General features: G+C 35.4%; 3 protein-coding genes across 5 annotated transcripts; 1 reads left to right on the forward strand and 2 right to left on the reverse strand.

Moving 5' to 3' along the window:
- Positions 1-120: 120 nt before the first annotated feature.
- On the reverse strand, positions 121-12307 carry LOC142551818 (E3 ubiquitin-protein ligase PRT6-like). Of its 3 annotated transcripts, XR_012821625.1 has the most exons (19): positions 11997-12307; positions 10716-11774; positions 8960-10128; positions 8676-8816; positions 7772-8015; positions 6984-7694; positions 6226-6426; positions 5415-6100; positions 4495-4546; positions 3781-4414; positions 2606-2814; positions 1997-2520; positions 1807-1911; positions 1616-1682; positions 1403-1480; positions 1214-1282; positions 669-775; positions 442-568; positions 121-246 (listed from the first exon to the last, which is right to left on the reverse strand). XR_012821625.1 is itself a non-coding variant. In XM_075661237.1 (18 exons), the coding sequence occupies exons 1-18, from the start codon at positions 12063-12065 to the stop codon at positions 701-703; spliced, it is 5955 nt and encodes a 1984-aa protein (XP_075517352.1). In that variant the 5' UTR covers positions 12066-12307; the 3' UTR covers positions 678-700. The 3 variants fall into 3 exon arrangements, 1 of the variants encoding a protein (XP_075517352.1); XR_012821624.1 differs by having other exon boundaries at positions 442-775; XM_075661237.1 differs by lacking the exons at positions 121-246; positions 442-568 and having other exon boundaries at positions 678-775; positions 8960-9410; positions 9549-10128.
- Positions 12308-15264: 2957 nt separating this feature from the next.
- On the forward strand, positions 15265-19014 carry LOC142551819 (receptor-like cytoplasmic kinase 176). Its single transcript, XM_075661238.1, has 6 exons — positions 15265-15800; positions 16371-16720; positions 17173-17308; positions 17440-17582; positions 17717-17840; positions 18298-19014. The coding sequence occupies exons 1-6, from the start codon at positions 15743-15745 to the stop codon at positions 18753-18755; spliced, it is 1269 nt and encodes a 422-aa protein (XP_075517353.1). The 5' UTR covers positions 15265-15742; the 3' UTR covers positions 18756-19014.
- A 1271-nt stretch (positions 19015-20285) lies between these two features.
- LOC142551820 (RHOMBOID-like protein 1) lies at positions 20286-22756 on the reverse strand. The gene is made up of 6 exons (XM_075661239.1): positions 22370-22756; positions 21715-21878; positions 21373-21536; positions 20916-21175; positions 20668-20794; positions 20286-20526 (listed from the first exon to the last, which is right to left on the reverse strand). Exons 1-6 carry the CDS (start codon positions 22687-22689, stop codon positions 20404-20406), a joined length of 1158 nt encoding a protein of 385 aa, XP_075517354.1. The 5' UTR covers positions 22690-22756; the 3' UTR covers positions 20286-20403.
- Positions 22757-24257: the final 1501 nt, after the last annotated feature.

A 24257-nucleotide genomic window follows, 5' to 3' on the forward strand; every position in this document is an offset into this window, starting at 1 on the left:
AAGTGTTTTTAATTCCTAAGACTTGTTTTTTTTTTCTCAAAAAAAAAAAACAAGTGTTAATACTTCTCCAACCAAACGAACACTGTTAAATTAAAAAAAAGTGTCGTGCTTCTCCAACCAAACGAACACTAATAATTAGACCGAATTCACTATACACCCCAATTATACGATAAACAAGGATGAAATCAATTAATATATAGCAATCACAAAATGTTGGGGACTTTACACAACATCGAGTTTCCTGAACTGTACAGAGGGTAACTGGTAAGAAGACAGATGACAGCAACCACCCTCCCCCCCCCCCCCCCCCCCCAAACCACACCCACCCACCCCCCGCAAAACCTAAATTTACCTGCGAAAAAGTTAATTCACTTCACACGAGGACGCCAGTGAACAAAACAAAGTAAAGATATCCTTTCAACAATCTAAAACCATACCTACCTCAAGCTATTATGTACAAAAACCAATCACTGCTATGGCCCCTCAGATCCTCGGTTTGAGTATGAATCTGGAGGTATGGAGAATTGAATTTCTTTGGATTTAACAGAATAGTCCAAATATATACAGCCTTGCAAAAATCATTCAGAAACTAATAAAAATTATTCTGGAGAACAAGTTAAACACCAAGAACATAATGGCCACAATCCATGCGTAAACCCAAAACTCACCAGAATCATTGTTTCAATTGCACGTCCATGAGCTAAAACACAAAAGAAGAGCCAGTTGTCGTTTGCCGAAGCACCTTTGAACTTCGATCAAGCCCATGAGAAGCCACCTAGATGGCATAATAAAAAATTTAAGGCAGATAGAAACAGAAGTATTGACAAGAAGCGTATTAGAATAATTATTATCTCAACTCAAAAATGTGCTTCAAAGTTAAGGGTATTGTATCTCAAAGTCGTAGAAAAATTTCCCCACCAAATATCAGAAGAGGCATGACTTGGTCATAAGTACAGCTGAAAATCACTGGCATGATACCATGTAATCCTCGATAAAATGAACCGAATAGCATAGAATTGCAAATGGGAATAAAATAACTAAAGATATTTCATTCAATCATGGCTACGGATTTTTATTCATGATAATGTCAGAGGAAAGTGCATATGCTTAAACAAAGCAGCAAGGTCATAAAACTGCATTTAAAGCCAAGAGCTAGGTCTTATACAAAAATTCAAAATACAATCACGAGGGGAAAGAAACCATAGCCATTTACCATATGAGTCAAAGCTGCATAACGTTCTTCATTCAAAAACAATGGCTTCCCTCTATGCATTTCAACATCCTGCAAGAATGAAGGGAAATACTGTAAAATGGAAAAGGCAGCTTTCATCTAGGGAAGCTAAATAATTAGGTGAAAAACTAATTATTCAGGTACCATAAGCTTTTAGAAAAACCAATTTACCTCTTCACCAAATGCATCCAAGTAGGGAGATGGCCAAGGTGCCTGGCGTGCAGATCTCTGAAGCAAGATAGTAGTTCTCTGTGACAATATATTGTAAAAGTTTATCATTATCCGGATGACACTAAAGCTCCATACCAGATATGAAGATAACCAATTGAGGTTAACACATACTGACAAGAAAGTAGCAAAAATCTTGTAAAATATACAACGTACTCTAATCAAGAGGAACACACCAATACCAGCACCACAGGCCATAGCATGAGTCTGACAACCAGTTCCCCTTGAGAAAAAAGGAACAGAGTAAAAAATTTAGACAGAGCTCAATGAAAAAAGGAACATAGTATATGTTACGAGCATGAATGAACATTAATTAATTTACATCTAAAATAAGATAGTGTTATAACCTGCAGCATGTTTTCCAGCTAGGTGAGCACAATTTACCACACAGCAAGCACAAAGCAGGCTCCTCCTTTAAAGCTCCACAGTCAGGGCAACGTTTTTTTATACACCTGATGTTTGACAGTCTCCCACATCATTGATAAATTCATGCAAAAATAAGCAAAATTATGATACACCATTGGCCAACAACCCCACCTCTGCAACAAATCCTGGTAAAGATGAGGCAAAAGCATCAGCTTAAATGGGACTGAAGGAGTACATCTCACTAGACACTGGGATTTATGAAATCTCAACGCTTCAGAAAAATGGCGCATCCATCTCGAAGCTGTGAATCTCAATTTTTTATCAGCAATAATGACACCAAGTGGGGGAATGCCGAACATCTTTTCAAGCTTTTCAACCTCAGGAAGCTCTTCCGCAGGGTTATTAGCACCTTCTGCATATTGAGATCCACCCCACGTATGAATCCCATTGTTGAATGGGATCGAATTTGAACAATTTATTAGTTTCCAAAGTAACACACATCTACGCAAATAAGGAAAGGTAAGGCTACGGATCGAATCATAGATGTCGTAAGTAGCATCAACATAATAGGAATCAAAACACTCCGCAACTTCTCCGTATTCCCCCACAGCTTTGTAGATGTCAGTTATCAAACAATCATGGCATCCCAATCCACATATAATGCCTTGTTTTTTTCTGTAATAAGTAAGTATAGCCTGTTGCACAAGATTAAACAAAAGTTCAGGAAAACATAGCAAGTTTATATCTTTTACAGGTCAATCAAGATAAGTACTTTTTCACCTGAGTCACAGAAACAGTATAAAAAGCATGAACAAGAGACGTAAAGGATTCCTTGCATGATAAAATTGGCCACGGAAGACAGAAGAGTGTCCACATTAATGATGAAAAGGCATCACAGGCAAGGATGGGCTCAGACAGGCGTCTCCATAACTGGGTGTCTGGATACTGAACTGCTGCTTCAGCATTGTCTAATATATAAAGCATACTACCTGAAAACCATAATGTAATACACTTCAAATGTAGTAACGAAAAAAAATGTCTAGAAAGAGAGACAAAAGTTCGTTGGCAATATAACTTCTACTATATAAGCACTAAACCTTGACTCCATTCTCTTTAATCTCACAAGCTATGCATTTTTTATTCATTTAAATTCACAAGTAGGTCATCATATTGAGTGGGTCAGATTAAAGATGTATCATGCAAATGGACATAAAATGCAATACATCTGCGGGAACTGATTTTGTGTTTAGAAGAGATAAAAAATTCAGATAATCATGGAAGTTAGTGATAACGCCAATTTATTGGAGCCTTGGAAAGAAAAGAACAGGCAGATCTTTGAAGGAATAGAAGAAGATGCATCTCAACTGGGGAAGAACATCAAATAATGGATTCCACTTTAGGAATAATTGTATAAAGACCTCAAAACAAACCTGTTTAGTTCATTATTGATTGAATGGAAACCTATATAGCATACACAAATGTGCAACTTGTTTGCATCAGGACACATTCTGATTGAGATGTCAACCTATTGGTGGACTGAAATGATTTGTTATACTCTTATTGCGTATCTCTATCTATTTATTTATCAATAAATTCTGTGTTCAATAAAGGAAAAGAAAAAACTTTATTCTCCATTCAAATTTTTGAAGCAGTCTCAATTTCGCTAAATAATAATAAGATGCAATAAAAAGTTGAAAATAAGTAAATAACAATGAAACATCCGTGCAAAGGAACCCAAATTGATGATGATGTCGTGTCTTAACATCTGAGATAAGACAGCTTCAAAGAAATACATATAGATCACATTTCCATTTAATGCCCGACAATAATAAAACAATTATAAGATCAACCGATTTCCTTAAAACAACGTGAGATGTCATTTCATAAGTATAATTTCAAGAAGCAATCTTGAGGAATATCATTTGGCGAAATTAAACCAGCACTAGGAACCATACCTCCTCGTTGACAAAAGTGACTGGAATACTCATTTGGAGAAGTGCCACAGCATAAAGACTTGGCACAAAGCTGAATGCCTCTTAATCTTAAAAGGACAGTTAGAGAATTTGATGTTCGAATGGTTTGAGTAGCATGCATGAGCAAGGATAATATAAAACCACTAGAAGAGTTAAGTTCCCGATACAACGTGTCAAGGCTGTAATTTGAACTCAATGAACTCTTTCTTGACCGAGCAGCAATTTCAGTTGATATGAGGGAGTACCTTAGTGTATCCCACAGAATCAATGAGTTGCTTACCCTGCCAGTTTCTAAAATCTTGTCCTGGCCTGGATAGTACACTCCACACAACAAACGAAGGATAGGTTCAAGATTCGATATTATGCTCACATTTCGCGCTGGAAAAGCTGTTAGACTTTCATTACTTCCAGCAACATTTGCGGCAGTTTGTACTAGTGACAACGCATTTTGAAGGCGTAGTGAACCGACCATGTCTGATGAGGTTGGAGGGAAACCAACATCCATAAAATTTCTAGTCGAAACAACTGAAGGCTGAGGAATCTTTCTCAGATCTCCAGGCAACGCTGGGAGAACAGCATTTGCAAGTCCTCTACACACTGGACAGAGAAACTCGCCCTGACAAATGGTTTGACTATCATCAAAACAATTTTAAAATCCTTACACCCAAAGGTTCAAGATGGATAAAGAGGTCTTACCTGATCTGGATCCACAATGTGCCCTCCTTCGAACACAATTCTTCTTATGTATCTGCATTCATAGCAAAGTAAGCAAACTAATCCTTTAAATTCATTTTCGTGTATAAAACCAAAAATAAATTTTTATGGTGGGGTGATAATGATGACATTTAGTCTTTTAATCTGGAGGCCAATGTAATCATATCATTGTTGCTGTACATGACAAGTTGGCAGTAAAACTCACGTTTTCAGGTATGAGCAAGATATTCAGATATGTGGAAGAGAAAGCAGAGAAAGATGGCAATCCTAGAGGCTTAACTGTCCCACTCAACATTACAGACCTATTTAAAATGTATCAAATGTCAAACTAGCTCTGACGTAAGATACATTAAGAACATCCAACTACATAGCATTAAGTTAAGAGACCATAATCTAATTGCGAAAAAATGACAAAGCAATTTCAAAAAATAGATTCGTGTTTTAGGGCCTGAAAATTGATTGTGGAAGTTATTATATAATATTAAAAGGAAAAATATGCTTCACATATTCATTCTTCTGGAAAGGCACGTGACAAAGGTTCTTCATATGCATTGTGGTAAACTTTTACTACTGACTCATATTTGATTGACAATGTCATCAAAGAAAAGGAAAGTGCAGCCACTCTACTGCTCTAACAACTATGTAGTAGCATCAACAGTCTGGTTGGAGCCTGCTTTGATTTCTTCACTAAGAGATAAACCAAAGAAGTCACAGTGCTTGTGCTGTTTCAGACGGTTTTGTATTTTAGTCAGGTTTTTCGCTAGACATGAAGCTTAGATATTTCAAATGGTAGGTGGAGTAGAATGCTCTAGCAAGTCCGGATGATGTGTGACATTTGTGAGAGTGTCTGTGTGTGGTTTTTTCTATTGGTGTTGTGGCGGTGGGATACGAAAAAGGTATACCTTTCCCTGAGTGATGATAAATAACGATCAAGACATCCTTGATGCACTGCATGCCCACAGGAAGAAACATAAATCCCATCACTACCAGCAGGACCAAATTTATCGTGTTCTAAATGCCATATATTGGCTTCTGACTGCATCTGATTACTGCGAGAGTGAACATTCTGTGAAGCTGACGGACAATCTGTTGGTTCTTTAGATAGCGCAGCAATGTATTTACCCAACAAAAGAGATTCCGCACCGCAACTTTTTTCCGTGTCACTTTCAGTGGCTAAAAAGATTCCATCTTTATTTGGGGAATCTGAGTTGTTCAAATCGGATGGAGATCTCTTGATCAACAGATACATGCGTTCTTCAAATGCCTCAAGAGAGGGCGCTGTCCCCTCCACCTTGTCTGTTGACATGCAAGGGAGCTGAACATTCTTAAGGGAAGGGAATCTAGCCTTAACAAATTGCAGAAAAGAATCAACTTCCGCTGGTCGTCCCAAGGAAGCAAGATCGTTCAAAGCACTCTGAACTACATCAATTAACTGAGAAGATGAAATCATATTGAAGCCATCTGAAATATTGACCGGTAATATACCATTATAAGTGGCGGGGCTGCTAGAAACATGCCCTTTGCCAGACTGGAGAACTTGTTCCCAAGAAGGGGGCCCTTTGTCGACAAAACTCAGGAGCCGGGATTTCTATAGCAAAAAGTAGGAGGAATAATAATGATGCATAATATATGTCAAATGACTAACAGTAGTATTTAAATTGATTGGCGCACAACCTCTTGACATCGATGAAAATTGAGGAGGTAAATTTTTACCTGAAGAAGAACTAAGAATGATACAGGACTTCTCGATTTGGGATCATGGCAGAGAGAGCAACTGACTCGAACAGAATCTTGCATTTGATTACTAGTTTCAGAATCACACACTTCTCCCTCAGATTTGGCATCATCCATCTTGTCATCTGCATTGGAATTAAAGCTCTCCAAAAACTTGGACTGTTGATCTCTCATTCTTTCCTGTGCATCAGAATTTAGAAACGATAATTTAACATGAATCACTAGATAATATCACAACACAAACAAGCTAAACATAAAAGCAACAGAGCTCAAAATATATTGAATTATATTCAATGTTGCCTGACTATGAAATAGGACCATGTCACCCTACCAAGGAACTTGAATCCTAACTGCCTACCAGTCATCGACTAAGCAAAATCATCAACACACAAAAGTTGATATTATGGCCAACTAACTATTAAGAAGGGCTTTGAAACTAATTTGCCTTTGCATATTCATGGAGGCTAGCAAAATTTGTTATCATGATAAATGTTAAATGCACCTGCATATTGACTTGTATCAGATGGAAAAATGGCCAAACATCAACATTCTAATTTATAAAAGCTTAGTTTTGTGAAAAATAGAGAGTGAAATTCCCCAACATATTTCAATCACAGTTTCTTTCATCCTTCGCAAAAGACAATGATATGAAAAGATATGGCAGGCTAGCAGAGCTTCAACCATAGTTCAGCCTTTTTAAAGTAAAAAATTAATTAAACCCAAAATTGCGATCTTACCAAAATAGCAGCTTGTCTTTCTCGAGACTTTGCTTTGAGCTTTGAGCTTTCAGAAGTAGACTCTGTCTCTTTGAAACTATTATTCACAGAATTTGGAAAATGATTGGCACTTTCAGGCGCAAGTTTTTGCAATTTGGTCATGCATCCAGGTTCAAGCTCGGCAAACTTATCGAGTAGACTTGATACCAAAGATGAGAGACTAAATTTTCCAGCTTCCGTAAAGTTCTCCGCATTTTCTTTCTCATGCATTCTCATCAGCGATACAAGGAGTGACAACATACTCTGATCACCATAGTCGCTTGTGGATATTTCTTCACTGGCAAATGCCAAAAATGGGATAACATCACCCTCGCAACATAATGGATCACCAGATTCCTTATGAACCCGACATACATCTAGGGCCAATGCCAACAAATGTAACCCAGTTAAAAGAACTCCATCTGGAGCACGTGATGACATGAGCTTTTCAGTATGAACAGAATAAAACAGAACAGCACGAACAATTTCAGCAAGTGTTCTGCAGGTGGCGATTTTAGCTAAATCCCTGAGAGGATAATAAATCTTTGTCCATCTAGGAAGTTGATTTGTCAATGCAGAAACATTACAGAACCGCGAGTATCTTTCCTCCGCAGCCTGTAGATCCCTAGAATTCCACCGAGGATGGTATAAATCCAGCTCCTTCCAGTACGGGGAAAGAAGTCTATACATCCCCTAATCACAGAAAATCAGAGTGGCCATCAATGATTGCTCAACTCAAAAATAACATTGTCTTGAGATAGAGCTCAAACCTGAGTCATGCCAGAAGGATGTGAATATTCAGCAACTGTGTCCAACACTTCTTGAATTTTATCAATTTTGGAAAGATCTCGAGGAAGAGATTTGACAAGCTGACTCCGAGTGGCATCTCCAATTGAAAGCTTATATACCAACTCTTTTTGCAAGCATTCAGCAGTTGTTAACCCACAAAATCTTCTTTCTTTCACTATTTGTATTAGAAGAGCAAGCATTTCAGTAACTAGAATTGGTTCGTACCTGAAACACCAAAATCATGCAAAAAATTAATCACATGAGTAGTTGTAAAAATTACTTTTTTTTAAGAAAAAAATTACTCTTCTTCAGCATGAAGAAAGGATTGCAGAATTGTCAATACGGTCATCCATGAATTGGTCACAGATCTGATTCTAGGCTATGTTTCAGGAAAGTATCTGATTAAGGTTTAAACAGATACGCCAGAACACAAAGATCTGCAGCCAATAATGGTAGTCTATTCAAGCAGCAGATAAAAAAAACCACAGAATACATAAAATGTTATTCAATGAGGTGCAAAAAGTAGCCATTCTTCATTTCACAATCATATGTCTCGTAAAATAATATTGCCATGGCTATGCTCATGCTGATAAGAGCTTCTTTAGAAACAGATTAAGAATTCGAATAATACTGAAATAAACTAGTTATTTCATTTTGCGAAATTGAACAGTTATGGAAACATAGAAAGAAGCATTTAATAACTACTAAAATGCCATGTTAATTCACACTTCAAAGATAGGTATAGTCATCGAAAATATGGTTCACATTATCTCAATCGACAACATCCAAATGTCAATAATCGGTAACACAGGGAATATTTGTAAATGACTGCTCCATTTTTGCAAAAATTGCCCAGAAGGGAAAATTGAATGAGAAATTATATACTCGCTTGACTGCTCGAGTTTCAGAGATAGGTAGTCTGCCAGCCCAAAACGTCCAAGAATTCTCTTGATGAAAAAATCAGCTGGAGATAATGCAGCGCAGCACTGGAGCAAGAAGAGATCAAGTTCCTGACCCTGTTCAGACCTGAAGAAAGCCAAAGTGAAGAAATAATTTAGGCCAGGATAAAAATTAATAGTAATAAAGAAAAATGTCAAGGGGATACTCCAAAAGGAATCTGTATAATCTTAGACGGACAAATTCTTAATCGAATTCAGAGGTCAACACACCATCGAACTGAGCGATACCACTCGCTAAATAATATAGGTGCATCACCATTCCTGCGCCACATCCCAGCATGTACCTCAGCACAGAAAACCCTTATTCTCAAAGGATGCTCCATCACAAAAGCAGAAAACCCATAAGGGTGGCAGCCTTCTAAAATCTGGCCGAGGAAGTCACTGGATCTGGCAAGAGATTGGTCAGCAGAGCCAGCATTGAGAAAAGATGATGAGATAGATTCACCATAACATAGTTTGAGAGCAGTTCGTAGGACCATTGAAAGCAGCCGATGAATTGGAATATTGATTGAGATTTCTTGTGAACTAACATCAAATGTGATATCAGGCCAGTCTGATAAACACAGGACTCGTAGCCTTTCTAGTTCACTGGTGCTTTCTCCATCTAGCATATGGTCATCAAATCCAGCTTCTTGTCCCGTGGAAGCACCACATTCCGACCCTATACCAAGGTTACTTAGTCTATCATGAGCTTCACTTGAAGTAGAAAGCTTACTATAGGATATACTGGATGATTTAAACATATATCTGCCTCTTCTAAACTTAGAAAGCGTTCTTTTCAGAGCAAAAAAATTATTACCAGAGCAATTATTTGTTTTCAGGGACGCGGCACCGAAGGTCCCAACTGTATTATCCAATCCCAACCAATTTTCCATAGATCTCAAGCACTCATGCAACAACCACAAAGCAGATGATGGTAAAGGGAAACAGTCCACAGCCTTGGACCCATAATCTGACGAGCATTTCCCCATAATACTACTGACATAGCTTTCCTGCGATAGCCTTCCCACCTTTGCAAGTCTTGGGCTCTCTTGGTCTTCACGCTCTAGTTCATATGCACCGAAGGAAGCTTCTTCCCTAGTATCCAAATTGCTACTCACTGAAAATGCCCCAGCCACTAAAAGAGAGAGGATGTTGGATATAGAGTGACATAATACAAAAGGCAAATGAACATTCTCATTTTCTTCTTCTATGTGATTGCCCATTTCTCGCTTCTGAGCATTCATCCCTTGCACGGAAGCCAGTAATCTCATCCACATCTTAACTAAATCTCGTCGGCTGTTGCATAAATACTTGGGTACAACTGCATGGCTCATCACAAACCTAATATCTTCAACGACACGAAGAGAAGTTTCATACAAGGGTGCCCATTTAGCAACCTGAAAAGCAGCTGAATTGAACATTTTCCCGTAGGGTTCAAATAATATAGAGAACACCATTAAAAATACTTGAGAAGAACCATAACTAAACAAATTTACTACGACTTTGAAACCAAATCCTAAATCAGAAGCTCGATATACAAGTGATTACAACATCAAAATTTTAAAACTCTGGTTACACCAATGTCGGAGAGATGATAGTATTGGAGTACCTAATGAACCGTAATACACATCCGATGGTAGGGAACACTAGAATTAGAGTTGTTATTAGGTTGCAAATAGGGCAGCCAACAAATAAACAAAGGAAAGTGGAGAAAACTAAATTTTGATTCCGAATAATTTAGAGCATGCATAAGCAATGAGGCCAAAATTCACAGAAGGCAAAAAAAACATGAATATATATTGTATTATGCTCCACAGGACTAGCAAACTTAACTTTTCAACTTCCAAGGAAATTTTCACAGCTAGCAGTTGATAAATCACCACCACATGAAGAAAAAACAGTTCATGTAAACATTACAGGAGTGTAAGATTAAATGTGCAGTACGCACAAGTAGAAATGAACGTGAAGAAAATAATTACACTACCTGAAGCCTTCCATCATCTCTGGCACAAGCAACAAATATATTTTCTAAGCATTGCAACAGCATGTCCATCAGATTCATTTCCTCCACTAGACGCGGTGTCAGAGTCGGCACAGTCAGGATTTGGACAGAAAATGTTGACAGCAGTGTATATTTTCTGAATACGGTGTCAGTGGACTCTTTAATGGCCTCATCTACGATCATTGGATAATATCTTACAAATACTTTTGCAAATTCATATTTAAATACGGGTTCACCCAGCAATTTCAAAAGTAACTCATGGAGCTTTCCAACAACACTATCATGCATGAAACTCTCAGCCCTCAATAGAGCATTCAAAAGACCAACCGAAGAGTACACTCTCCCAGAAATAAAACTGAGCAAACTTTCACTGTGTTTGCAAAAATTCAATAGCATCTCCACCGCGACAGCGGTCAACTCATCTGCAATCTTCTGAAGCTCAGCAGCATGGTCAGAGGTTCTAGGACTCTCCTCATTGATCCTTTTCCCACATTGTAGCTTGTTTTTCCAATAACCGAGAAATAAGTCCATAACAGGTCCCAAAGACTTCGCAACGTTCTCAGGAAGGGGTTGTATCTGCTCTGCACCTCTGTGCTTCGAGCAAAACCCTTCCCGTTTCCAGGCAGTAACATCTCCACAATCACAGCACCCTCCACCTGTATATATTACAGAGTAATCGTGATCCTTATGGTTTCCATTTTCAAAACAAGGAACACAAATCGCACATGTAGGATCATGCTCACACGTCCGACAGCGGTATGCAATATCATTATTCCCCCAAACAGCCCCACAAACGCCTCGTTCATTTTCACTCGTTTTCGCCAGGTGTTCTAAGGCCACATCAGGCTCACCTTCAAACATCAACCACTGCAACCAACTCAAGCTCTCGCGGAAAACATCTTCACCCTCCTCCAACTCATCACTTGGCAAAATTGCAGACACCAACTGTGGTACACGAAATCCATTGTCCTTCGCATAAGCCACTAAACCATGCTGTCCATGATTCAAATTTTCATCTGGGACTCCCAGCCGTGAGAGCCTCTGGAACACGTAAAAACACAAATTTATATATTCCGTACGACCCGGTTAACAATTCTAAATCCAGTTAAATTTCAGCACATAACCTACTCTCGATAGTAAAAATATATACACCGTAACATATCCATAATTCTCCAGAAATCGAACACATTTCTACTACTATGTAAACTTTAATCACAATTCCCACTATTTAGCTTAAAATTGAGCAGTTTGAATCGACAATACCTGAAGGATGAGATCATAATTGGATGGAGGGATAGATTCCGCCGAAGAGTCAACCTCCATCCGAAACATATCACGAATCCAATCGATGCAAGAACACTTATCAATTTCACAGCTAGAACTCCCCAGGGCTGAAGCTCACTGAAAACCACGCTCAAAGACGCATAAACATCTACAAATTCATATAGAGAATGATCGTAACATTCATTAAATCGGATCAAATTGGGAGGAAATTATCAAAAACCCTAGGAAGTCTAGAATAACTCTTGATGGTCCAATTTTACGTTGCGAAATGTTTCTGGATCCTCACTTTTAGAATGCGCGCACACACGCACACATATATATTAATTATATTATTTATTATTATTATTATTATAAATAAAATAAAAAGGAATGTTATAGTGTTTGTACGTTGTGCTGTACCGTATGTACAGTTGAATGACTGCTATCATGTATAATTCTGTATATTGAATAGTCTGGATTTGGTAAATTTGGTAAAAGCAAATATGTTAAAAAAATTTATGAGACGGTCTCACGGATCGTATTTTGTGATACGAATATCTTATTTGGTTCATCTATAAAAAATATTACTTTTTATGCTAAGAGTATTATTTTTTACTGTGAATATCGGTAGAGTTGACTCATCTCATAGATAAAGATTCGTGAGATCGTCTCATAAGAGACTTACTCTAAATCCCTTCATCTTTATTTTTCAGCTTTACATTAATAATAAAATATTTGTACCCTTCAGATTCGTAATTAATTTTTACTCGAAATAATTACTTCATTCTCATTTTGAAATAATTTTAAAAATATTTCATATTTATTTCCTTAGTAAATATTATACTACTAGCACTTGACTACACACCAAGTAAAAAAAAAAACAAAAAACTTAAAGAAATTTAAACAAAATCAAGAATATTATTTCAATATTAATTATTCAATCATATCTCCATAATAATAGGATTGAAATATTTAAAACAAAGTTAACAAACAAAAATAAATTCATGGAGGACATAATTGTAATTTTAAATAAAAATTTCAGTAAATAAATTAGAATTTAATTAGTATTGAAAACTTTACTTTAATTACATAGTAATAATAGATTCAGAACTGATCGAAAATACGTTAACTGATGATCTATACGTTAACTTCGTGGCATCCAAATTTCCAATAATCATTATCATATAACGTTTATTTAAGTTTTTTAAAAATTAAAGTTATAAATCATTATGTTTGTTGGGTGCAATAATTATCACTGTTTGGTAGAGCGATCGAACCGTTATGCTTAAGTTGCTATGCGGTTTAAAAGATTTGAGTTACATCATTACCACCAGATATAGTTTTTGGTAAAGCGACAAGCGCTCGGTCCTACGATCTTATCCATACATTGATTTATCATAATTTTACCAAGTCTAAAAATAACAAAAAAATCGAGGCGATATTATCGGTTTGCAAAAAAACTAGGCATATATTTTTGCCACGGTGAACTTGACAACTCGGAGAAAGTTTAATGTTTTATAAAACCAGCCATAAGACAAAAATATCGATTTAAAAATATTTTCGAATTTTTAAATGATCGATTTTAAAATTGATATCGAGTAAGACCATTATATATGAGAAATATATAAAAAAAAATTAACAAATCTTTTCGAACATAACGAGACTAGCATTGTTATAGCCAGAAGAACTTTTTTGACTCTCGGATACATGAGAGCAAGATTAAGAGTTTTTGAGATTTCGTTGTCTAGCTTAGAATGGAAAGGATAATCGGGAATCGAAAAACAAAACTAGAAAGCTCCATATAGAGGATAAAGCAAATTTATGGATTCAGAGTTGCGAATACTTTAAGAAAGCTACGGACCAAGTTGGTTACAACAAGTTAAAACCAATAAAATTAACTCTTTCTTATCGAAAAAGTAGTCTAATTTATGACACTTTTCAAATTCAATTCTCCTGCTCACCAGTTAAATCAAATTTGTTTCCTTCATAAATTTCAGGAAAATATTGTGCTTTCTATCTATTATAAAAGCAAAAAACTAGTAAAAAAGTTGTTCGAGCACATATAATAGATAAATTTGGACTGATAGTCAGAAGTTCGAGTTTTCACGACATTTTTTTGGACAAGTCTGTCCCATAATGTTAATCCAATGCAGTTTTTTTAATTACCATGATTTGCAAACTACCTAAAAAGCCCAAATCCAGTATAAACATGTGGTTGGCCGATAATGAGGAAAAGATTGATCGCAATGCAGTTATGCTCATAAATGCACCCACGACTTTAGACCTGGGTGATACAAATATTAAAACGCGACATCTAATGCCAGTGGTGGCATCGACCGTATTAAATTCCTCCGCCCTCACATGCTATTCAAATTATTGCGTTGCCCAGATTAAGAGAGCCATTCGGTGGCCCTATTGTCCAAAATAATTATATATAAAAATTTAAAATCTCATTCAACAACAAAAAAATTTATAAATCTGTCGATTATCTAATCGACTCGATTCATGAAAAATATTATATTTTATGTTAAAAATATTATTTTAATTTTAGATATGAATTGATTTGATTCGTCTCACAGAAATAGATCATCATCTCAAATATTCAGAATGCTATATATAGAGTTTTATATAAAGTTTTGTCATTTTTTTAATGTACAAGAGTCTCTCAAATTATGATCATTTTATATAAAGTGAACATGTGCTAATTTTAATGTCATTTCAGCAACCATGGGATTAATTAGTTTTAACCACGCAGAAGGAGTACGTTTGACCTGATTACATCACCGAATAATTAAACAACAATTTATTATATGGTTAAAAACCATTTAAATTCCTCAACCCTCTTGTGTAGTTTATAGTGGCTTTAATTTTTTTAAAAAGCGTAATTTCAAATTCAAATTATTGCAAATATCTAACAATTTTTTTGCAAAATTTTATAAATATTTATTTTGGGTATACAATTTTAAGAGAAAATTATAATTTTTTAATTATTTATGTTTGTTATATTTATTAAATTTAGTCTTATTTCACTATCTTTATTTTTTTTAAATTTTAATTATTTTCATAAATGTCGCCAAAATCACAAACACAAATATATGAAACAAAAAATAAAATTTTTACAAATTTCAAAGTCATAAAAGTAATTATTGTTGAATCATTGAGCAAGCGTACGAGCTAAGGCAATGTGAAACGAAATTGCTTGCAATCTTCAATATATATATATATATACACACACACACGCACACACAGTAATGATAACGATCCCCTACCTCACGTTTATCAGTCAACGCAAATCTTGTAAACAAGTCTGAAGAAGTCTTTTTTCCACGATCCTAGGCAAAAGAACAAAAACAAGAATTTGCACATTTTTGCTGAATAAAATATCAAAACCTTAAGACCATGTTGGTAAAACCTCATATTCTTCTTCAAGATCCAGCCTGTTTTGTGTCTTTGCTCTTTCTCTCAACCAGAACTACCATGAAGTGCAGAGAAACACACGCCAGGTGCTGAAACCCATACAAAATTAAGAAAATCGACAGAGTCTTTACGCTAAATCTGGGTTCAGGGGGGTTGATAATGGTGCTTTCTTTTGTTCATTCAGGCCTCTGAGCTAAGCTAGTTTGTTATTTTTGCATTTACCGGTTAGAAAGAAAATCTTGAGGTGGGCTGTGGATTTTGGCCCGTTTCTTTGAGCTGTTTATTGTTCAGAAAGATTTAGTCTTTTTAGGTTGTTTTTGGGAATTGTAATGGGGATTTGCCTGAGTAGCCAAGTTAAATCTGAGAGCCTTTTTCATTCTGACACAGGTAATTTGTTCCAACTCTTCTTTACTTCAAATCTTGGTTATGAGTGAAGACATCATATTTTTCTTTAGCTTGCTGTGAATATGGAGAAAGAGAGCACAAGTTTGCAATTTTTCTTCATTTTCTGTTTAAAGACGATAATTCACTGCTTAGAACTACTCGAAATTGTATCCCGTAAAAAATATGTTATTTGCAAAACAAATATCTCTCTTAAAGCTTAGTTTTTCGACATGATTCTCGTGTAAGGAAGTGTTCCTACTATTGAACATTTACGCTCCTCTTGGATCTATGGTATAAACTATTTGCAACTATGATAATCTACCGAAAGTATAGTGTTCCAACGTAGTTGAATGCTGTAAAAGCTGAATGATAATGGATGCACTTATGTTTCTCATCAGTATTTATATGGACATTTCTTTCTGATCATCGTTCAAAACGAAAGTACCAAAGAGTTTATCGTTTAACCTTTTTTTCTTCACCTAAATTCAATATTCGGGTATTTCTCTTCGATTCATGGTTTCCCTTGATATTTATTACTATTGGCTTGTATACTTTACTGGATAATATACGTAGGTGTGAACTCTTCTAAAATGGTCAGCAAAGATGGGACAGAGTTTAGTATCAGCAATGGGACCGATTTAAGCAATTCAAGCAGTAAAGGTTCTTCTACTTCTGTACCCCCAACTCCTCGAAGTGAGGGTGAGATATTGCAGTCTTCCAATTTGAAAAGCTTTACATACAACGATCTCAAGGCAGCCACTAGAAATTTTCGTCCCGACAGTGTACTGGGGGAAGGGGGTTTTGGTTTGGTTTTTAAGGGATGGATTGAGCATACACTTTCAGCTTCAAAGGCTGGATCCGGTTTGGTGATAGCTGTGAAGAAGCTGAACCAGGAAGGATGGCAGGGCCACAAGGAATGGTTGGTATGTACAATTCTCATGTGGTTCTCTTCTATGCATTTCTCAGGAAGTTTGTTAGTTTTGTATCTGATGTTTACTGGTGCTTCCATGCATGTTCATGTTCTTTTCTTTCGTGTTGGGATTCAAGATTTTCCTTCGTGTTGGGATTCAAGATTTTCATGTTCTGTTAGATTTGGTTTTTCTGTAATTCTTGCAGGGAATTGACTTATGTAAAAGCAAGCGAAATAACAACCACAGTCTCTTCTAGTGATGATTGAATGCAAAGTTAATGAAAATGCGATTTTCTAATTCGTTATCTATCATATCTTTGTGTTCGGAGATTACTCTGCTGCAGATATAAGCAGACTGCTCCCAGTTAGAGCATATATATCACCTCACTTGAATGGTTATAATAATTTAAATTATGGATATTGACAAACGTAGTTGATGCTATGTTGTTTCACTCAAATCAACAGGCAGAAATCAACTATCTTGGGCAGCTGCGTCATCCTAATCTTGTAAAATTAATTGGTTACTGCTTAGAGGATGACCACCGGCTTTTGGTCTACGAATTCATGTCCAAAGGCAGCATGGAAAATCACCTATTTAGAAGTGAGTTCAGCATAAACTATGATGTATTGGCTAAGATCTCAATCACATTATCTCTGTTTAAAGTTAATGCAAGTATTATTAAAATGTTTACCCTGTAGATAGTTTGACTGTTTGAGTCTATGATGAATCAGGAGGTTCTTACTTCCAGCCACTTTCATGGGGAGTAAGAATGAAAATTGCTCTTGGTGCTGCTAGGGGGCTAGCCTTTCTTCACAATGCAGAGACAAAAGTAATATATCGGGATTTCAAGACTTCTAACATTCTTCTCGATTCGGTTTGTAACTTCTTGTTTCTCTAGCATTAATGGAATTTTGTACATTTGTTGAAGAATGGTTTCTCGTAATCAAATTACAATTTGAGATTATTTAATACGTAATTTTGTTCATTTTTGTGCTTGTTGATTCACAGAACTACAATGCCAAACTTTCTGACTTTGGCTTGGCCAGGGATGGGCCAACTGGTGATAAGAGCCATGTCTCGACTAGAGTCATGGGAACTTACGGATATGCTGCTCCTGAATATCTATCAACCGGTACAGATTACATGAAATTCTTTCTAATTAGCAACAAGCAAAATGACTAAAATTCTACACCGTGTTTTCTCGAGTTTACATAATTCCATGAATTTTCATGACAAACTTATATTTTACATAATACTCCTCTCTGGCTTTCTTGCCATTACAGCAAGTTGAAAATTTGAATTACAAGGTCTATTACGCTCGGAATCTATATATGCAGAATAAGTAAAAATCGGAATGACCGGTCGAAATTGTTGATTTTTTCCTGAAATATACCTACTTCAGAAGGAAAAGACGGTGACTTAAGAACATAAATTTCACCTGGGATCCCATTCAATTTGACTGTTTTAAACGGAGCTTGAATTCATGACAGTATTATCTCTGATATCTCTGTGGCCACTTATGTTGGTTTCTAAGAATTCATTCGAGTGGCAATTTCGTCCCAAGAAAATAATTTATTCTTCTTGCACAGGCCATTTAACCTCCAAGAGTGATGTATACAGCTTTGGTGTGGTACTGCTAGAGATTTTATCCGGCAAGAAAGCAGTAGACAAGAATCGTCCCCCGGGAGAACATAATCTCGTTGAATGGGCAAAACCTTATCTTACAAACAAACGCCGAAATTTCCGTATCATGGACCCTCGACTTGATGGCCAATATTCAATGGCTCGAGCTATAAAGGCAGCTAACCTTGCTCTTCAATGCACATGCATGGATCCCAGGTTAAGGCCGAACATGAATGAGGTTGTCACAGCTCTAGAGCAGCTCCAAGATTCAAAGGACCCTTCAAAAAACGACGATAAAGATTACCCACTAAGTCGACATGGCCAACCAAGTAGCGGGCTTAGATATTGCAGGAGCAGTGCTGCTGGTGAAACACGACCAAAAGTGGCTTATCCAAGGCCTTCGGCTTCTGTACATTATGCATGAAATTGTTCTGGTTCAAGGTTAAGCCACTTATCAAGTAAAGGGTGACCAAAAATCTGTGCTATTCGCCCATGTTTCAGATGGTTGTATAGTTTTTTTTTTTTTTTTTTGCATTTAATTCTCATCTCTGGTTTTAGGTATCTCTTAGGAGTGGATCTATTTGTTAATTTGGAGTTGTGAGCAGCATTTGGATCTGATAATTTTCATGGTATTGTTGAAAGATCTTTGAAGCGTTATTTTGGAAATGAAAGCATTTGTTGTACTTGTCTCTTGATTGATTTCCCCAAATTGCTTAATCGATACACTTTTTCTCTGCAATTGTTATTTTTATGAAAGTCTTATGAACCATCTCTTTTAATCTCTGTCATCTCGTATGGCCAAAAAAAAATAGAAACAAAGGAAGGATATATAATCTCAGTCAAAAACTTGTATCAGACGATCTCACGGGTCGTATTTTGTGAAACAAATCTCTTATTTGTGTGATCTATGAAAAATATTATTTTTCATGCTAAGAGTATTACTTTTTATTGTGAATATCTATAGGATTGACTCGTCTCATAGATAAAGACTCGTCTCACAATAACCTACTCATAATCTTATTGATATCACCTATCATCATTATTTAACGGGATTTATTTATTTTAGCTTATTTTAAAATTATTTTGTTAAAAATAGCTTTCTTTGTTTAATATAATGTAATATAATTTATTATTATTTAAAATCTCTAAACACCTTTCATTTACCACTTTCACATCTCCATTAACTGTTACAACTTAAATTATATTTATTATTTGATAAATATTATGTAATATAATTTTTTATTATTTAAAATCTTAAAACACCCTTTATTTATATATCTTTCTTTAAATAAGAATTAAGAATGAATATACCCACTTTATAATTTATTTTTTCTAATTAAAATAAACTTATTTCGTTATATTTCTTCTTCAAATTGAATTATTTTTCTAATTAAATATATTCATATTTAAACTAGTCTGATTTGACACACATCTATCCATAATGAAATCATATTTAATAACTTCATTCAACATAACATATATTTTTGTAAAAGCTTATTTTAAATGATTCATGTCATCTAAGTACGATTTCCAAACATTTATTGGATAAAAGTTTGAAATCATTTAAAATAAGTTATTGCAAACATTTAAGTGAAGTGTATTCAATTTAGGAGATTTATTGATTTTTAATTAATTTTATAATTAAATATATTTTTATTTAAACTAGTCTAATTTGACATGCATCTATCCATAATGAAATCAAATTTAATAACTTCATTCAACATAACATATATTTTTGTAAAAGCGTATTTTAAATTATTCATGGCATCTAAGTACTGATTTCCAAACATATTATTGGATAAAAGTTTGAAATCACTTAAAATAAGTTCTTACAAACATCTACGAACATTTAGTTATATTTAGCGTATAAAATTGTGTATTTTGCACTATTAAATATTACAAATCAACGTAAAAAAAAACTTAATAGGTTATAATTGACAAAAGAATGGCAACGTAGTTCAACTGATTCCAGATCAACAATCGCATTAATCTCATAGGGAGGACACAAGTTTAATAGCTTTGTCTTTAAATTTATCTTAAAAACATGTGAAGAAGAGCCGGGGAAACAATCATCATCGACAAAGCTGCACACATAACCCCTGGATCAGCGTTGCTGTTGGATTCAACAACGAATATGTCCTGCTTTTGCTGCTGTTCGAGCACGTCAACGTATACTGGCTACCGTTTTGTTCAGCCTACAGATGAGAAAAACTATCCGACATCAGTAAACTATCCGACATCAGTAACGATATTGAGCTAGGGGGTGAAATATAACTCAAGTTCGTACATATAAGAACGTGGATAGAAAGAAAGAGTATGTCGAATGACTTTCTGACCTGGCACGAAACAGGCTGTGTGTTGCAGCTCCACCTCGAAGTAGGAACACAGCTTAGATAATGGCACCATGAACAACGATCATTCAGATCAACTCCACGAAACAGCATCACCATGCCAACCGTGATCCTATATCAAAAATGAGTTTTCACAATAAAATTTCATGCCATACGCCTCGTAAACTCGCTCAAGAAAGTGGAAAGAAGAACAGAATGGCATAAAAACATGATTTCAAGATTCAAGAACTCACCCAACGATCATAAGGATCAAAGAAACCAACCAAAGTATGCATTGATAAGCCTTAAATTTAGGACTATTTGATGTTGAGGAATATCCTGGAGGAGCATATCTCTGATTTACCCATCTAAACTGGGGGCGGATCAAGAACACAAAACCAAGAAGAAATCCTGATAAAAACCCTCCAATATGAGCGAAATTGTCAACGTGTGGAAGAATCCCTACAGCCAGATTGATTGCGATAATTATCACTAGGGTCAAGAAAGCCGCGACCTAAACAAAAGGTTTTGTGAGTGGAAATTAAAACCTGAAATTCATGTCATAGAAGATAGATGCAGTATTTCATCCAAGGGGCGACACGGGGAAGATGGGTGGGTGAAATTTGTATTCTTAAGCAGTTTAGGAAAACTGATACCACAGTACAACAATACAACCTACTATTTATCTGACATGTATGAAAGTGCACATACCTTGTTTGCATATATAGACCAATTAGTGATAAGCTCCGAAAGCATTCCTCCCAATAATCCAAAAAGTGCACCAGAAGCGCCAACGGATATATTTGTCTGAATAAAGAGAGCAGACAGCAAGCTACCACCAAGTCCAGATATAAGATAAAGCAAGCCAATACGTACTGCAGTGGCAAAAAACAATGATATAAGAGTTACAAAAGCAGTTTGAAATCCATTACGAGGCCAAGATTAAAATGATCATACCAGCTGATTTTCTTAAAAATCATGTGGATGTTGTTATTATTAAACAAATAAGCAGAAAATTTACAGATGATAAATTCACGGTCAGTCGTCACATACCAAATCCGAATTCCTGTTCGAGCCGAATGCCAATAACTAAAAGACTCAGCATGTTGGCAAGTAAGTGAAAAACTCCACCATGTAACCAGATACAGGTGATAAGCCTCCATCCTTCATGTTTGTGGACGACTTTACCAACGTCTAAGGCTCCCATCTTCTCTAACCTGAAAAGAAGGATTTGGATCTCGTTTTTTAGATGACATAATCAAAACTATACTCTCCTCCATCCTAAGAGAAAAAAACAGAAAGGAAAAATCAATTCCTTACCTTAGTAATGTACAACAGTAAAATGAAATGTTGCAAAATCATTAATTGTTACACGCACAAAAATATTAGAGTAACAGAATTTATTCAGGGAAAAATCTTAAGTCAACCTATTCAAAAAAGAAGAGTAAAATTCATCATCTCAGATATTAGCAACTACAAGTAATTGGTTGTCCACATAGAAGATTCATGTTTAAAAATGAATCAGGACCATATTAAGTAAACTCGAGTGGATTCGCCCTCGGATTATCATGACCGTACATAATGAATCAGAATTCATAAAGACATCCTACTAGCAAAAGGGTACAATACACTAAAGACTAAAGCCAAAATCTTTATGCTGAAAAAAAAAACCAAAAACTCAAAGGGCATGACAACAAAAGAGGCGTACGCTGAAGAAGATGGCCCAAGAAGAGGATTTTCACGAAATGGCTGAAAAGAAAACCTTCCCAGAAACCTGGCAACACAAGAAATCGAATTCTTGGGGCAATTATTCACATACATGGTGATGAAAAACATCACGGTGTTTGCTATCACAAAGGAAGGTATCAACCAAGGAAAACATTTCTTGAAATGCTTCACTTCTCGATAAATAACGGCGTTCGGGCTCTGTGTTGCGGCGAGCTGCGGTGAATCCACGGAGACAGGGTGGATCATGTTGCTTCCCCGCCGTGAGTGGACTCTTATTTGGATATCTTGGGGAGTGGCCATTGCGATCCAAGAATGGGAGGAGAAGTATTGAACTCAAAACCTCGTCCTGAATAGACTTTCAAGCCATCGGCCGGACCATTTTAACACGTCAGATAAAAATAGTAGTTATAAAAATAGTTGAACTACGTCCATATTTTTAAAATTAGTTGTACATAGTAGGAATCGAAAATAAAGTATTTCAATTGTGAATTATGATGTAATTTATGTTCGTACACGTGTGAAATGAATGCTTTGACAGATTCAAACCTAAACAAACTAATCATTAATAAATTATTGTCAGCTTGCAGTTGTTGTTCATGGACTCACTCAACGAGGATGGAGTGTTGGGATAGTAAAGTCCAACTATTATTTGGTCTATCGAATGACATGATCTTATCTACCCCTCTACAAGAATAGATTACACCGATGGAGATAATTTTATTTTGGTCTTCAAATATATAATTCCAAAAAATTTTAAGAAAAATCCGGACCAAATTTTTCTATTTATCGAGGAATATTGTCTTATAATTCGAAACCGAAAAATCCGAAAAGACTGAATTACAAGTAAAATGATATAAAGAAGAAATTTCGGAAAATTATCTATTCAAAATATATATAATATGCTAAACAAAATCAGCCCAACTTACAATTAAAAATTTCAATTTATGTCAACTTTTAGCTATTAAAAGTAACTAATTAACCAAATGAGAACCTTAAAATCAGTGGTATCAAACGGCCCATTTAAATTGGGTCTAGATATTAGGAATCCAATGTTTTCGATTATCTGTGTATAATTTTCAATTATTATTGCTCAGATAAAAGATAAAAAAATGTTTATATGAATAACAACGATAATAATGAGTAAGCCTATTGTGACTCACGGATCAATCTGGTCCATAATTTGAGGGAAAAATAATATTTTTAATGAATTTGGTCGGATAAGAAGTCTGTTTCACAAAGTTAACCCATGAAACGGTCTCATAAAATCTTGTGATGATTATTAATTTGTAATTTTAATAACAATTTAGTACATAATTAATTACTTATTCCGATGTTGGAGAGTGCCGACTTTATGCCTGAATGGGGGACATTGTCTAAAGATGCAATCATTTTAAAAATAGTAAATATGTAGTAATAAAGGGCACCAAGTCGGACATCGTAATTTTTTATTTATACAGTGATGATATCGTATTAGCACAATCACCAATCACCAAAAAAAGCCAGAAAATTTATAATATTTATTATCTTGATGTACTTTTTTATAAGTTTTTATTTAATTGTTTACTGCCCCTCGCTCTTGCTCTAGCTCTATTATTAATATAATATTAAAATTTATAACTTTTAATATTTAATTTATCACATTCATAATGGACTGTTTTTATTTAATAATAAAGTACCATAAGCTTTAATATCCAAAAACATTGTTATTAATTACCTCAAATATAATATTAAGGGAACATTGGAAAAAGTTATGGTGTCTCATGTCATACCGAAAGCAATTACTCTAATATGTATAAATATTACATGCAGACGAATGTACAAGTTAATGGAGGGAGTAAACTCTTGATCAATTATTATTAATTTAATTT

Source organism: Primulina tabacum, chromosome 7, assembly GCF_025594145.1.
Source record: "Primulina tabacum isolate GXHZ01 chromosome 7, ASM2559414v2, whole genome shotgun sequence".
Taxonomy (NCBI): domain Eukaryota; kingdom Viridiplantae; phylum Streptophyta; class Magnoliopsida; order Lamiales; family Gesneriaceae; genus Primulina; species Primulina tabacum.